Here is a 16,320-nt window from a genome sequence, read left to right on the forward strand (position 1 = left end):
TTTGCATTCCTGGCAGAAATAAGAACTATTAGTGTCATTTTAACCAAGTATTATCATAAATAGTTGTCAAATATCGAAGCTCCACTGTGATTTGTAATATATTTTCAAGGGGGGGAAAAAAAAGATTTTTTATTTTTTCAAAACATCCCCCCCTCTGGTTTGCTCACAAATTGCACCCTGCTGTCATGTGTTTATGTCTCCTCTTTTCTTTTCTTTATCAGTAATTTAATCCATCTTGTAGATGTCCTGGGAACTAAGGTTCACTTAAAGTGGGAACTAAACGTCTTTCCAACTTGAGAACTATATATAGTCGCAAAGAATTGTTTAGGAGGTGTTGAATTTTACCTTTAGCTCCTTGCATTTGTTCTTATCATGTAGACAACAGGTTAAGTAAAACTATGAATATAAGTGCATAAATTTAGCAAAATGCTCCTATTTATAGTTATTTTTTTCTAGCTGACTGATGAGCTTGCAGTTATTCTGAGGTAAATGATTATGTCGCATTGTTTACAAGCTTTATGCGTTTTCCGCAGTTTGAAACACTGAATGAGCGATTACATGAGACATTTCAGTAAGATGTACTATATCTTATAAATATACCTTTTGAGGTCCATTCATGTTTATTTCATATTATAGTAAATAGAAAGATATGATGTGCCGCTTGAACTGAGGCGCTAAAGCGATCACTCATGCCACATTAAAGGAACACGCCACTATTTTTGAAAATAGGCTCATTTTCCAACTCCCCTAGAGTAAAACAGTTGAGTTTTACCGTTTTCAAATCTATTCAGCCGATCTCCGGGTCTGGCGGTAGCACTTTTAGCTACAGCTTAGCATAGTGAGCCTATTTTCAAAAATAGAGGCGTGTTCCTTTAAAGGGCACGAAACATTATTTATTATTCGAATTTCGTTATGAATTTGGCAGAATTTCTAAAGCTGATACTTTGTTTAATAAATGTAACAAAGCTCACAGCTTATTGCGATTAACTGACCGCAAGTGTGCTGCAAATAAGTTCACGCATTAACAGAAGAACACAGCAAGATCTTTATAACAAGAAGTATCGATTATAAATGAATTGTTAACTATATATTGTTAATGTCCACACAGCTGACAGCTTTACCTGTTGTAGTTTGTTCAAGTTGCGCATGAATTAGACACTGATTTTCTGCACTTTTATTTCGTGCGTCTCCGCTCTCTCATGCTGCACAACTGAAGCTGCTTTCAGCAGGTGTGCCGTCAGCACTGCTGCTCGGCAGAGATGAAGACCGTTTGAAAGTCTTTTTTCCACTAAAACTTTAATGCGCATCGTCTCAGTTTATTACGTCAACATAACAAAAGATGTGATCGCTTTCATTACATGCTAATTTTTTTATCATAACATGTACATTTCTATAGTCGCCAGTGGCGACCTCAGCAAAAACGTCACTCTGTGTTGCATTGTGGTCTATGGAGGGTCAGAAAGCTCTCGGATTTCATCAGTAATATCTTCATTTGTGTTCCGAAGATGAAGGAAGGTCTTACGGGTTTGGAACGACATGAGGGTGAGTAATTAAAAACAGAATTAAAATTTTTGGGTGCACTATCCCTTTAACAAACCTATAATAGTATATCAATGATACAAAAATAACAATGCTCTCTAATATGGTGAATTTATGTTTGTGTGTTTGTATAGCTACACACATATCTTGTTCTGGAGCTCCTGCAAGGTGGAGAGCTGCTGGAGAGGATCAGAAGGAAGCAGCACTTCAGTGAGACGGAGGCCAGCCGCATCATGCGCAGACTGGTGTCTGCCGTCAGTTACATGCATGACGTTGGTGTGGTGCACAGGGACCTCAAACCTGAGGTACAGCATGCCACAACACAACACATCCACTGTCATTATCTCAAATGTACAACCCACATGTCACAGCACTCCAGGCCGAGGGGCCCCAAAGTGTAGGTTGGGCAGAACTTTACATAGTAGTTAGGCCTTAGGGTTGACAAGTCTTGCTTAATTAAAAGGAAACTTACTCAAGAAAAATCTGCCTTGTTAAGTTTATGCCCCTCAATAATGCTTGTTTCAATTTGGCGAACAGTGAATTAGTAAATATTTGTGTTGGAAAACTAATGAGGATTTATTGGTTTATTTGTCAGACTGTCTAATGGACTTTTCTTCAATCTCTGTTCTCTTTATAGAATTTGCTATTCACTGACGACACTGAGAATTCGGAAATAAAAGTTATTGACTTTGGCTTTGCACGGCTCAAACCTCCTGACAATCAGCTCCTGAAGACCCCCTGTTTCACTCTTCAGTACGCTGCACCGGAAATCCTCAAATACAATGGTTATGATGAGTCCTGCGACCTCTGGAGTTTAGGAGTCATTTTGGTAAGGCCAGTGTTCATACTGCACGTAATACCTACAGTATGTAAGGTATCCCTTACCAAAAAGTAGTATACTTCAAGTTTATTTTAGTAAGTATACTTAAGTAAAGTTCAAGTATATTTTTAAGTATACTTTATGTAGTAAGGTCACTCTGAAATTAATATTTTTGGTTGCAAATGCGTTTTTGTTTTTGTCGCAGTCTGGAGCCCTGTGCTTAATATTTTTCTGGAAAGCATGATAGAATTTTTTCAGGCTTCATTGAAGAATAGAAGTTTTAAAAGAACAGCATTTATTTAAAATGGAAATATTTTGTTACATTAAAAATTTATTTCTGGTGCATTTTTGCTGAATAAAAGTATTAATTTCTTTAAAAAAATCTTACTGAACCCAAATTGTTGAACGGTAGTATATACATGTTATTCGTGTTTGTGTGTGTATGTATATTTCAGTGTGTGCCAGACATCCTGATCCATCGTCCTATTCATTGTTCATTATGATAAGCTTGAGTCAGTTGGGCACCTCAGATCTGTAAAAGTGTGTATGTGTCCACTTGCCAATTGGAGGTTATCAACCCCCACCCGCTGTAACCACTGCCATGCCCCAGATGAAAAGCAGAGCTGCCCTGCCCGGTCAGGGTCTTTGTTCCTCTATACCAGAGATAATGAGAGATATTAGCTTGCTCTTTTTCATTTGCCTCTCTTTCTTCTTTTGTGCACACACACACACACACAAACACACACACACACACTTGTACACTCTTTTCTATCTCATCCCACCCACATACGGCACAAACACTTGTTCTGCTGTTCACTTATTCACACTCATTCAGCTTATAATGTGACTGAATCCCATTTATAAAATCATCTTAAATCTGAACCTTTTCCAAGTGATTTTTCCAGCTCCTTCTGAATTCAAAGGCATAATTCCCTCTGACTTTCTGTCTTTAAATGTACATCTGTGCCAGGATAGAAGGCTTTGCACTTCATAATAGATTATCTATCGGTGTAATTGCGATCATATACTGTTCCATGTGGTTATTCTTGCAAATAGCGTGTTTCCTTGTGCTCCCTAATTTTATATTTAGGGTTATGCACAGGGCTGGTAATAAAGTTCTGGGGGCCCAAGGCAAAATTTTGTGAGGGGGCCCCTGTTGGTGCATCCAAAATGTCGCTCAATCCCTTAATCGGTTCTTTCAGAGCAGTTTCACTGTCAACAAACAACAGTTACAACTGTGCACAAACAAATTACAAACAATAGGACAAATACTATAGAAAAAAGATACAAAATAAGCAATTTAGCCTACTAAAAATAATATCTTACTGCAGCAGGTTATTTTTTTAATTACTTACCCTCATGTCGTTCCAAACCCGTAAGACCTTTGTTCATCTTCGGAACACAAATTAAGAGATTTTTTTAAGATATATATATATATATATATACATATATATATAGTATACTTTCCTATTTTTAGTTTAAAAGAAGTATACTAATAGCACACTTGAATAAACTTCTTTTTCGTAAGGGATGTGTACTAGGAAGTGTAATTTTTTTTAATTTTTTCAAGATTGCACATATTTATGCATTACCAAGATGGCTGGCGAGTGCTAAATGAGTGTGAGTGACTTAAAGTTGCTTCCTATGAAGAACTTTACAAATGATTGTTGATGAGGTCATATTTTAGTTAGCTCTCAGCAATAGTGGTGACCGATATATGTTTGCATTTTTTAATTATCAGAATTAGATACGTTTTTTTTTTTTTTGGCCAGTAAGGAATTGGGATTTTTACTTTGACATCACCAAGAGTGCCTGATTGCAGACTCACAGGAGCGCCCATTCTTCATCTTTAATTAACAGATTAATACTTTTAGAGAGATAGCAACTTCTTGATTCTGTAATCCTGTTGTCCTATTAATTTTTTACAGATTTATAGGATTACAAATTGATGAAAATTGCTATCTAAAGTATAAATCTGGTCATTTTAAAAATGTATTTTTATCAAGTTCAGATTTATTTGATTAATTTTCAAATATTTGTTTCTGTTTGTAAATATTATGTCAAATAAATATAAATTAATTTACTTAGTAATTTATTTACTATCTGTAAATTAAATAGTGTGATATCATATAATGTATATTGGTTTTATATCGGCCATTGGCCACCCAACCAGATAACAGCATCAGCCATAAAATAAAAATCCATATCGGTCGACCACTAATATGCAGGGATGCCCACTAGGGTTTGAAACAGCAGTTGTGTTCAACTGATTTTATGGAGGAGAGAATGGGGCAAGTGCACCTTTGTCACACTGAAATATCTCATTTTTCAGGCTTTTTTTAATGGAAATAAAACACTGAATGGTGCGTTTTGTATGAATGTATGAGTGCTTTCTCCAAATATTTCTGCAAATATGAGATTCTGGTTTGTATCCATACAGAAGCTTTTATCCTTCTTCATGTAGATTATTTACTCCTTTTGGATATGAATCCATGTCTTGCTGTTTCTGACACTTATTCACTTGAACACCAACCAAAATAAACGAACTATCAAGCCTTTCCAAAACAGCTTAGCATTGCTTTTTGGAGTCCTCGCGACTACCCTTAAGCAGAATTTTTTCCAGCCAGGACTTCATTGAGAGAAAGATGAGTGGAGATAGCGAGGTGGAGCCTGGGGAGATGTCCATAGCTGAGTTATTTATGTAGGGCCGTTTCTAGCTCACTCTGTATTGGGGAGCAGGACCTGGCTGGGGGGTGAACAAAACAGCAGAGTTTGATGTGATGATTTCTGACAGGCTGTGAGCTGAGAGACCCTGGAGCTCTGCACAACACGGAGAGAGACCACAGTACTGGGAAAGATAAGAGCTGTGTGGATTATTTAGCTGTGCACTTTTTCTCCATTTCATTTTCATAACAATAATATGTGTTCTTATCTATAATTTATTGATATAACACATTTAAAAACAACAAAAAAGTGTGTTGTGCTCAAACACAGACAAATGGAAAACACACATTACATCTGTCCAGCACACAATGACTGTTACACTGTCATAATGTCCAGTGAGGGCAAATAAGTCTTAAGGCACAGTTTGAACGTATTGATGAGGTCTCAACGGACTGTGGCCATTTTATGAACTCAGCATTAAGCACCACGAGTGAGTAAGGAGCAGCTAGTTGGCATATTTAAGAGACCTGTAGGTGTGATGGAAACTGCAGAGATCAGAGTAACAATGTTCCAATACATCTACAGCTTTCAAAGCATAACAAAAATGTGTACTCTGTCCAGTATAGAAGAAATATGGTCCCTCTTGCTGGTAACAGTCAGAAGCTCAATGATTGTCCTGTTCAAGACAATAAAGGACAGATTTCAGTTTGGTAAAAGGTCTAAGCTAGAAGAGTCAACTCTTCAAAACAGCTTTAATATACTTGTCAAATTTAAGGGGTTAATCCAGGCATGGACAAACTCGGTCCTGGAAGGCCACTGTCCTGCAGAGTTTAGCTTCAACCCTGCTCATACACACCTGAACAAGTTAATCAATGTCTTCAGGATTACTAGAAGGCCACAAGCAGGTGAGTTTTATCAGGGTTGGAGCTAAACTCTGCAGGGCAGTGGCCCTCCATGACCGAGTTTGCCCATGCCTGGGTTAATCACATATTAAAGGGTTAGTTAACCCAAAAATGAATGGAATCTGAGAGCTGTCTGACCCTGCATAGACAGCAACACAACTGAAATGTTCCCAAGTCCAGAAACGTAGCAAGGAGATCGGTAAAATAATCCATGTGACATCAGTGGTTCAACCGCAGATATACGAAGCTACGAGAATACTTTTTGTGCGCAAAAGAAGAAACGCTGTAAACAGCGTATGCTGTTCTGTGTCAGCTGCGTCACACTGCGTCAGAACAGCATACGCTGTTTACAGGGTGATGCGGAGGAGACAAATTGTTGAATACTGTTGGTTGAGAAATGACAATGATGTATAATTTAGATTTCATATTTTGTTTCTAGGGTGATACTGTAACATTCTGTCCAGGGACTACAGATGAAAAATATCCTTTGGCTAATTTTTGCATATTTACAGTATTGTTTATCAATGTGCACTGTCCAATTTTTATTTCATGCTGACTTTAAATCAAAAGGTAGCTCTGTATCATTAGCATAGCAGTGAAGGTAAATTTCAGTTTTTTTTTTTATGAAACCTAGAAGTAAATATGATGAAAATAAATCGGTCCTAAGATAGAGCCTTGAGATACCCTGCATTAAGGTGCTCTTGTGTGCTTTGTTTTGTTGTAGTACACCATGCTATCTGGCCAGGTCCCATTTCAGTGCCAGGGGAAGAGTCTAATGCACACCAGTGCAGAAGAGATTATGAAGAAGATCAAACAAGGAGACTTCTCTTTCGAAGGTGAAGCCTGGAGGAATGTGTCCAGTCATGCTAAGGATCTGATACAAGGTGAGACACAGCTAAAGACGTTTAGAGACCATTTTGCAGTGTTTTAAATGGGAATGCATTTGTTAAAACTAAAATGTGTCTGACCTACTCATGGTTCAGAGCTGCTGACGGTGGACCCTGACAAACGGATAAAAATGTGTGGCCTACGCTATAATGCCTGGCTGCAGGATGACAGTCAGCTCTCCTCCAACCCGCTTATGACCCCTGACATCCTGGGATCTTCTACCAAATCAGTGCACACCTGTGTCAAAGCCACCTTCAATGTAAGAAAGTGAAAAAAATAGAAGGATGGATGCTAGAAAATAAAAACTACAACATAACATGGCTGCATGATTTGTTGTTGTTGTTGTTATTGCTGATTAAAAGTACTATTGTCATATTTCATTAAATAAAAGAAAATAAATCAAGTATTTAGAGAAAAAAATAATAAAATATTTTATTTTACATTACATTTATTATTGTTATTATTATTATGCATAATATATTAAGCTTTCTGTAACTGTAATATTGGCAAACACTGATGTGGTCGCCAATATTTTGTATATCTTGTTTTATTGTGTAATACTGTTATGTCTTCCTCAGGCCTTTAATAAGTGTAAGCGGGAAGGCTTCCGACTCCAGACGGTTGACAAGGCTCCTTTGGCCAAACGCAGGAAGATGAAGAAGACCAGCACCAGCACAGACACCCGCAGCAGCTCCAGCGAGAGCACGCACTCATCAACCTCTTCCTCCCAGTCTCAGGATAAGACGCCACCAGGCGGAGAGACAGCCATTATCCACCAGGCCTCCGTGAGCACACCTTTCACTCTGGGCCCTGACGATGAGCCCTCCCAGGGTGAGCCCCAGCCTGCCTTCACCATTACAGAGTGAACCTGTCTGAGAAACAAACAACAGGATAGGTTACGTAATTCTCCCACCATTCGTTCTTCTCACACTCTGGCAAGGTGTACAACTCCAGAATTTGCATGCGGGGACCAACTCAAATCCACCACTAGCAATAGATGCACACCATGAGCATTGAAGACAGAGCTTGAGTGAACTTCTGGTTCAAGTCCCGCATGGCTAAAACTCACTGCATCCAGTCCAGTGTCACAAACAAGAGGGAGAACTTCACTTTGAGGAGCAACAAATCCTTCCACTGATGGAGAAAAGGAAAGTCTGCTTCTGCAGTGTTTTGACAGACCAGGCACTTTGTTTCAGGCAAAAAAAGAAAGGGATATGTATTTTAAAATAATATAAATATAATTTATTTAAGAGGAAATTTATTGTTTATGCAGATTTCTCTCAAATTTGGTATATAATAGAATTCAGTATATAACAAATTTGTAAAAATGACAGCTCCATTTGTGCTGGGAGCTTTGTGGTATTGATTCACATATCTAACTTAAATCTTTGGCTTCTTCCAAAAGATTTTACTGAAGTAGCAACAGTTAGGTGTAATAGTTTCCGTGTGAACATTTCATTGCAAAACTCGTTAATTATCCTTTGCAAGGTAAAAAAGACGGTTTGTTTCATATTGACCTGTTATTTGAATTTTCTGTTGAGATCCTTTCCTCAGGTTATTTATTTGTTCATTTAAACTTGAACTCATTTTTTAAGAATTGAAGACAAAGCCACTGGCTAAAGGTGCGGTCACATTTACCTTTGCTCTAAGAATTTTTGTGGGCGAAATCTAGTTATGTCAATAGGAATCTGCACAATTAGAAATTTTGCATAGGAGCGAAAGATTTCCCCACGCAGATTTTGCATCAGGTTCAGTTTTTTCACACAAATTTGATACATTGACCAACAAGAAGCTGCTTGGTTTGAAAGTGACTTCTGTGTGAGCATTACTTTGTGCATTGCTACAATATTGACAGTGGACAATGGACATTTTTTGGTTTATCGCTGAAATTGAGTTGTTGCTTTGGATGTTGTTTTACTCGGAGACTTCGTCACTCAAGGTTTTATGGCCGAGTATAAGTTTAAGCTGGGATTGAATCTGCTTAAACTCAACATGCAATCAAATTTGACTAATTTTTAAATTTTGAATGCACCAGATTATTTTGTAAACTTGGCACACACCAAAGGCCTCTCGGGCTATTGGATAACGCTACCCTGTAGCTAAATGGCTCTTTTGCCATAGTTTTAGCAAACTCGCATTCAATCTGGCTCACATTCAATGTAATGCTGCCTACTTTTTTTAATGATCCAATCTGCATCCAAGAATGCCTCATATGAGAGGAAGAAATTGGGTTTTGATTCATGCTGACTTTAAGCGTCTGCAAAGCCTAATGACACGCTTATCTTACAGAAGATAACCATGACTGCAGGGCCGCATTTTAGCCTGAAATGAAGTGATACGCCAGCTAAAAGACATCTGTGGTTTCCTGTTTGATGGTGGCATGTTGTGTTTTTGGCCCTGTGTTAGATGAATTATGCTTTAAGACGTGCTGCGGCAGAGTCTGTGGTGTTAAAAACGATGTGCTTGCATATTTTCTTCTCAGCATTATCTGTTTCACAAGCCTTGGTGGTTTTGTGACACTAAGGTGCAGCGTTGCAGAACTCAAGTCGGAGTCTACCATATTTTCAGGAGCATTTGGACTCAGCCTGGACTCTTGAGTCCAAATCCAGTCTTGTCTGGACTTGAGTACTACACTCTTGAAAATAAAAAGGATTCCAAAATTTTTTTTTTTTTTTTTCATTCTATGGCAGCAATGCCATAGACGAACCATTTTGGATTATCCAAAGAACCTTTCAGTGAACAGTTGCTAAAATAACAAGTCTGAAGAGCCTTTTTCCTCTATAAAGAATTTTAGAATGCAAAGGTTCCATGGTTGTTAAAGGTTCCTCAATGAACCATTGATGCCAATAAAGAACCTTTAATTTTAAGAGTGTACAACACTGCTGGGCTGAATATGTGGTTCTCGGTGTTTGTGTTTTCTAGCTGGTGGAGGCATTTTTACAGTTGAAAGGAATGATTTTCTCTTTGGCCTAAACGACCAATCTGTATTATTCAAAGCATTTTGCTATGATGTTTGACATGGTGTCATTCATATCTTGCAAGCACTACAAAACTATTTGAAAGGCACTTGAACTCTACATTGCTATGCAAAAGTTATTTTCTTCATTCTTATGTTTCTGTTCGTATCCTGAAAGATCTTTATGCATTAGAAAATAGTGAGTATAAGCAGTGCCTCATCAGGGCAAACGTAACTGCCATTTTTAGGGACAGACGCAAGGTTCTGGTCTCTAAGTAAATCATGCATTCCACTTCCTGGGCACTAACCGAGACGAGACATCCCATCATTGAACTTTTAAATGGCGAGGGCTGGATTGGGACCCAGCGGCGGGTATGCATGCTGGAACGCACACACTCAAACACACATAAACTGGTGCTCCTGCCCACTCGAACCCGGGCAAAGGACAAGAGCAATAAGAACCGCAGGAGCTCGGCTCACTTTCATGTGGCTGAAAGCTGCTGCGTTCGGCCTCTTCCCCATCACTGTTCTCCCTGAAGCTCCCTCATTACTGGCTCCTTTTGTTTGGGTGTATTAATAGAACGGGAATGAGGGGAGGCAGAGAGAGTCCTACATTGAACTCTCCTCTGGGAGTGAGGCTTTATTAGATGGTTTGCCTCGCTGCTTTTTGTCCCACTGGCTCCCTGCGTCTAATCGCACAAACATGGAGCTTATTTTATGGTTTGATATGTTTTTAGGGGTTTTTCCTCTTGTTTTAGCTGTTAAGAGATTAAGGGCCAGACATGGGTTTTCACGTTTTAGCGTTTATAGAAGCGTAGTGAGCATCGGCCCTTAAACTGAACGCTCTCCTTTGATCTGTGCACTCCGTTTTTGTTGCCCTATTTTAGTGCTTGTAAATCGTGTTGTCTGCTTGTGAAATGTAACCGAGGGGCCCCGTGCGCATGTATCTGTGATAGCGCCGGGTGTGGGTGGCTCATCTGCTTGTGGAACCACCTTGTTTTTAAAGGGGTTGTGGATTTGAAGTTGGAGAGTTAAAGGGATAGTTCACCCATTAAGTCTGTCATTTACTCACCCTAAAGTTGTTCCAAACCTCAAGTTATCTTTATTTTATTGAGCGTAAAAGAAGATATTTTGAAGAATGTTGGGAACCAAGCAGTTGATGGTAGCCATTGACTTCCACAGTATGGAAAAAAGTTACTATGAAAGTCAATGGCTACCGCCGTCAACTGTTTGGTTAAAAACATTCTTCAAAACATCTTCTTTTGTGTTCAACAGAAGAAATAAACGCATACAGGTTTGGAACAAGTGGAGGGTGAGTACATGATGGCAGAATTTAGATTTTTGAGTGAACTATCCCTTTAATTTTGGAACGTACTGTAAATGGATTTGTTTAATTGCATGGAAACTTGTTCCCTTTCTGTTTCACGATATCTTTAGTAGAATTGCCTTGTTTTAAAGGTGGCTATGCTTTAGATGTTAAAGTCAAACTTTGAAAGTTCAAAACTGTCATTTGACACTTAAAAAAGGCAAGCAGCCTGTAATTTTTGCATTGACTAAAAAAGTGGCTAGGGGTAGTTGACAAATAACACTTTTGTTTTTTTCAGCATCAAGATTTTAGGTTCAAATGTAATTTGTGTATGTATATCAGTGGTTCTCAATCAGGCGGCCTCAGAAGAATTCCAACTGGGCCTCAAGATGGCTTAATATTAAAACAAGACAAATTATTTATAACAAGACAAACCAAGCATTAAAATAAACCAAAATGAAAAAATATATATCTGTCTTCACTGTCTTCAAAAACATGCATATTAGGAATCCTAATTTTAAAGTGTAGATTCTAGATGTGGAAAATGAATGTAAATACAATTTTATAACTCCTTGGGTATAAATTTCAAATAATTTTATCAGATAAAAATGTAGTAAATATATATATAAAAAAAATATTTTCCTTGATCAATCATGAACATCTGGAAAGGTCATGGGGCCTTAAGTTGTTGTGGATATTTGGGGGTCTTGGAGTCAAAAATCTTGAGAACCACTGTATTATATATTATATATTATATCAAATTTTAGATTTTTTTTTCCTGTTCACTTCAGTTGTACTGCAAATTAATATTTAAAAATGACACAATTCTCTCAATAAGTTTAAACCAGCATGCAATTATGATTTTTAAGAAACAATGTTGTTTAAAATAGTTTTAGATTATGTGTAGCACATCACACTGCAGAGCACCAATATCAGTGCTAGAAATATCATTCCAGCTGCCCAACTACAACTTTTTACTGGTCAACATACACTACCATTTAAGGTCCGTAAGATATATATATATATCACAGTTTTCTCAACACTGATAATAATAGTAAATGTTTCTTGAGCAGCAAATCAGAATATGTAACATATTTCACATAAAAATGTCACTAACCCCAAACTTGAATATACAGTGGGTACGGAAAGTATTCAGACCCCCTTAAATTTTTCACTCTTTGTTATATTGCAGCCATTTGCTAAAATCATTTAAGTTAATTTTTTTATCCTTATTGGCTGTATGCCTGTAATTCCACTTTTGGCTAATGTGACTGGACAAACAATCATTTTGTGAAGTTTGTTGTCCCTGACACAAAGCTTTTATTCTAAAACCTTGAAGTTGCATTGAATATTTATACAGTGCTGTAAAACAAACTTTTGACAGTTTTAAATGGAATCCGTAACATGAAAACAGACTCTGTACATTGTTTTGATGCAAGTGTCTCCCTCTCTGACCACTGTCCTGTTTCCTTTCCGAAAGCACCTGTGCATGCGATGCCTTGAATGCCACAGTCTCTGCTCAGTCTGAATCTATAGAAAGGCGGGTTTACAAATGAATAAATGACATATCTGTTTTATTTGACCAAAGTCATTATTTGTAGCAGTGACACTTAATGTAAAATTTCAACAAACACCAAGCTTTAACTTTCTTTGTTGTGAAGTCGTAAAAAATCTGTTGATTTGGTTAGGCTCTTGTCCATGTGCTTCCGTTTTCCAGCATTACCTGCTGTGAAACACATTTATAAATGTAATTCTGTATGTTATAAGAGTCATATTAAGAAGCATAGATTACTAGCCTAATTGATGTGCTAGATTTCATTAGATATTTTTTCCCCCGTCTGCCATAGAAATGGACCTTCGTGGCACTTTCCACAAAGCCACCAAAAAAGCGTAATGCAAAATGTATGTCATATTACCGCTTCTACTGTTCATGGGCTTAGGGGATTTGATAGTTTAACTGCCAATATATGTGTGGTGTTTCAGCAAATTCAGATGTTGATTGTGATGATCTAAAAACATCTAAAATTGAAATGTTTCGCAAAGCCGCTTAGTTTTGAAATATCTATTTTTGCATTTTGTTGTGCAGTTGGCCCAGCACAAGTTGCATTAAATTGCAAAGGGAATTTTGAGTAAATGGATTTAAAGGGATTTGTGAACTTTCACAGGCTCTCTTCCTCCTAGTGTGAAACCAAACGCTGCCACCAAGGGCCGCTGTTTACACAGTTTTATGTTTGTGTTGATGGTCATTTCAACTAGTGAAACTTGATTATGGGATGTATATAAGAGCTTTCCTGTCTCTAGACTCTGTATTAGTCTTTGCTGTGCACTAGATGTTTAATATTTAGCCATTACATGAAGACCTGAATATCTTATCATAAAAAAATATCTAGCTGGGCTAGAGTTTTTCCTCGTATTAATTTATTTAAATTGAATTATTATTAAACTATAACGGTTAAAAGCACCAAAATAAAGTCCTATTTATAGTGCGTTTGAATGCTATGTATGTATTTTGTAAGTGCTAAGCCATATACTTCACCACACAGTATGACACTGAACCCGGTTGGCGTGTCCTTGTTTTCAGGATTATATTCTTTTGAAATATCAGTCCATTGTGTTGATACAAATGCGAATTGGAGTGTCTTGCATGAGTGTTTTAGTCTCAGATGAGTTGAATCAACTCTGGTCTTGTTAGCAGCTGTTTCCCCATTTGTTTTGTAATTCAAAATATGTTTGAGGTGTTAATTAAAAAAAATAAGGGCTTTGAAGTTTTGAATACATATCTTATTGAACAAGAGTAATATAATTTAAATAGTCACAAATGGAATAAACCCTCTAAATTCACAAAAATGCTCGTGTGTTGTGTGCATTTATTCTGCTGTTTTGGTAAGAACAAAACAACTTTCTGTTTTTAGCTTATATTATGTTCTCAGTGGCTACAATAATGTTTTATCCATATATTCTTCATTTATTAAAAAAAGAAAGAAAAAAAATCTTACAGACCTCAGTTTGAAGTCCATGAATATATTAAGCCTTTGATTGTAATGTTTGATTTATTTTTACAAAATGACAATCGGGCTAATTTTATGGCTTTCTTTTTTTAATGGCTTTTTTTTTTTAAGATTGTATCTTTCAAAAGACACCACCACAATAATAATAGTAATAATAATTACATTTGTCAGAAAAAGTGAAATTAAATGTTTTTGCCATTTATGAATTTTATTATTATCATCATATTTCTTGCATGTCTGAGCAGGAAAAGTTTTGAGGCAGAGATAGTCTGACTTTTGGGGGACTTGAACATGTTATGATAAACTTTCATTAAGCCATGACAGAGTGTATATTAATGGTTGTCATAATGTACATCAAAATATATGTCAAAGCATCAGAACCTGCCATTAGGAGTCTTTCTTACAGCAAGTAACTCGTGAACAAAAAGTCAAGATCATTATATAACCAAATAGATTTCACTAAATTTACTAGATTCAAAGCAGAGAAGCAGAGATCCATCATTTGAAGTGTTGATTTGAGCACAGATGGCTGTATCTGAGTTACAAGCTCCAAAACGCAATGAACAGGACAGAAAGCAGGAAGGGCTTGGGGTCTAAAGTGGGAGGTGTTGAAGAGTCACTGGTGGCAAATACAGGAATTCTGCACGGGACCTACATCTCCTATTGTCTCCTCCAAATTTTGACCAGGCTGCCCTGGCGAGCAATGATGGGACTTTTTCTTTTCTTCTCCAGCTCGGTCCGGGCCCTTCCCTCCTGTTTGCCCGGCATTCCACTGGGCCACCAGAGAAGCTGCTTTAGAGACGGGGCTGCTCGCTCCTGGGTGGCCTCTTGTGCAGGGGGCTGCAAAGGGGAGGAGACGATGTCTTATTAATTGACTGGGTGTCTTGGAAGGAGTGTAGGAATTTGGCTGCGGGAGAAAAAGGAGAGGAAGGACTGCCTCGCAGCTTAGCCTGGACCTCCTACTCAATCATAAATGTCAACTAGATATTTACATTTTCTGGAGAAAAAAAATGGAAGCGGTGCTGGCAAGTGCAAAAGTCAATGGCACAATACTATGGTGTTGTGGATGGTTGCTAGGACGTTGCTGAGTGGTTGCTAAGGTGTTCTAAATGGTTTCTTACTGCGGCTGTTAGGGTGTTCTGAGAGGTTACTTACTAGCTCAAGCCTAAGTTTCTATGATTTCCACCCCCACCCTCCAAAAAATACTTTGTCAGGTGAAAATCTTAAGTACACACACTTAGAAGGGTTCTCCCATACCAAATATACCGTGACAGTACCATGGTACAGTGATAGTATCAGATGGGAATAAGTCAATAACAAATAAGAGAGTCCATGATTAAAAAAAATAAATTCTACATGCCAAGTTCGTAGAAATATACTCTTAAAGTTTTTTGTGGTTGTGAACATTTTAAATGGAGAACACCACAGAATAATAAAAAATCAAATACGCAATTTTTAACCAAAATTTAAAATGATTCCTATGTTTATGCATGTTGGTCGCACCACTTGACTTTAATTTGGCTGGCAAATGTTTTTCAAATGTTTGGAATATTTCAACAAAATTGCTTCCTTGTGTTTTTTTTTTTTTATAATGATCAAATATTATGCCAAACTAGTCAGAAAGGTTTTCTTTTCATGAATTTCAACCTTTTAATGAAACATTTTTCTACATTATGATATCTGCATATACGCTACCATTCGTTGGGCCAGTAAGATTTTTTTTGAAATAAATTAATACTTTATTCAGCGAGGATGTAGCCTATTAAATCATTCAAAAGTGATTTAGAGGAATTTATGTTTCAAAAGATATCTATTTCAAATAAATACTTCTTAATACTTCTAAAATTATTTTATATTATATTACATTATAAAAACATGAAGCAGCACAACTGTTTTAAACATTGATAATAATAAGAAATGTTTCTTGAGTACCAAATCAGCATATGTGACCCTGGATCACAAAACCAGTCTTAAGTCGCTGGGGTATATTTGTAGCAATAGCCAAAAATACATTGTATGGGTCAAAATTATCGATTTGTCTTTTATGCCAAAAATCATTAGGATATTAAGTAAAGATCATGTTCCATGAAGATATTTTGAAATTGTCAATATCAAAACCTCATTTTTGATTGGTAATATGCATTGCTAAGAACTTCATTTGGACAACTTTAAAGGCGATTTTCTCAATATTTAGATTTTTTTGCACCCTCAGATTCCAGATTTTCAAAAAGTTGTAT

At 37.1% G+C, this 16,320-nt stretch overlaps 1 protein-coding gene and 1 long non-coding RNA gene across 2 annotated transcripts in view; one reads left to right on the top strand and one right to left on the bottom strand.

Annotated features, from left to right (window-relative positions):
* The window catches only part of LOC107666260 (ribosomal protein S6 kinase alpha-5-like), a 31,871-nt gene extending 23,000 nt beyond the window's left edge, over nt 1-8,871 (top strand). Inside the window, exons 13-17 of the mRNA XM_016457484.1 lie at nt 1,674-1,844; nt 2,177-2,368; nt 6,650-6,809; nt 6,909-7,072; nt 7,392-8,871. Coding sequence (XP_016312970.1) covers nt 1,674-1,844; nt 2,177-2,368; nt 6,650-6,809; nt 6,909-7,072; nt 7,392-7,679 — 975 coding nt within the window. The 3' untranslated portion in view covers nt 7,680-8,871. The remainder of the gene's footprint in view (nt 1-1,673; nt 1,845-2,176; nt 2,369-6,649; nt 6,810-6,908; nt 7,073-7,391) is intronic.
* A 3,584-nt stretch (nt 8,872-12,455) lies between these two features.
* On the bottom strand, nt 12,456-15,019 carry LOC107666261 (uncharacterized). The gene is made up of 2 exons (XR_001631651.1): nt 14,739-15,019; nt 12,456-12,605 (listed from the first exon to the last, which is right to left on the bottom strand). It is a non-coding gene; the product is annotated as an uncharacterized LOC107666261 (long non-coding RNA).
* Between the last annotated feature and the right edge of the window lie 1,301 nt (nt 15,020-16,320).

The sequence above is a fragment of the Sinocyclocheilus anshuiensis genome, unplaced genomic scaffold, assembly GCF_001515605.1.
Source record: "Sinocyclocheilus anshuiensis isolate Anshui unplaced genomic scaffold, SAMN03320099.WGS_v1.1 scaffold936, whole genome shotgun sequence".
In the NCBI taxonomy this organism is placed as follows: Eukaryota; Metazoa; Chordata; class Actinopteri; order Cypriniformes; family Cyprinidae; genus Sinocyclocheilus; species Sinocyclocheilus anshuiensis.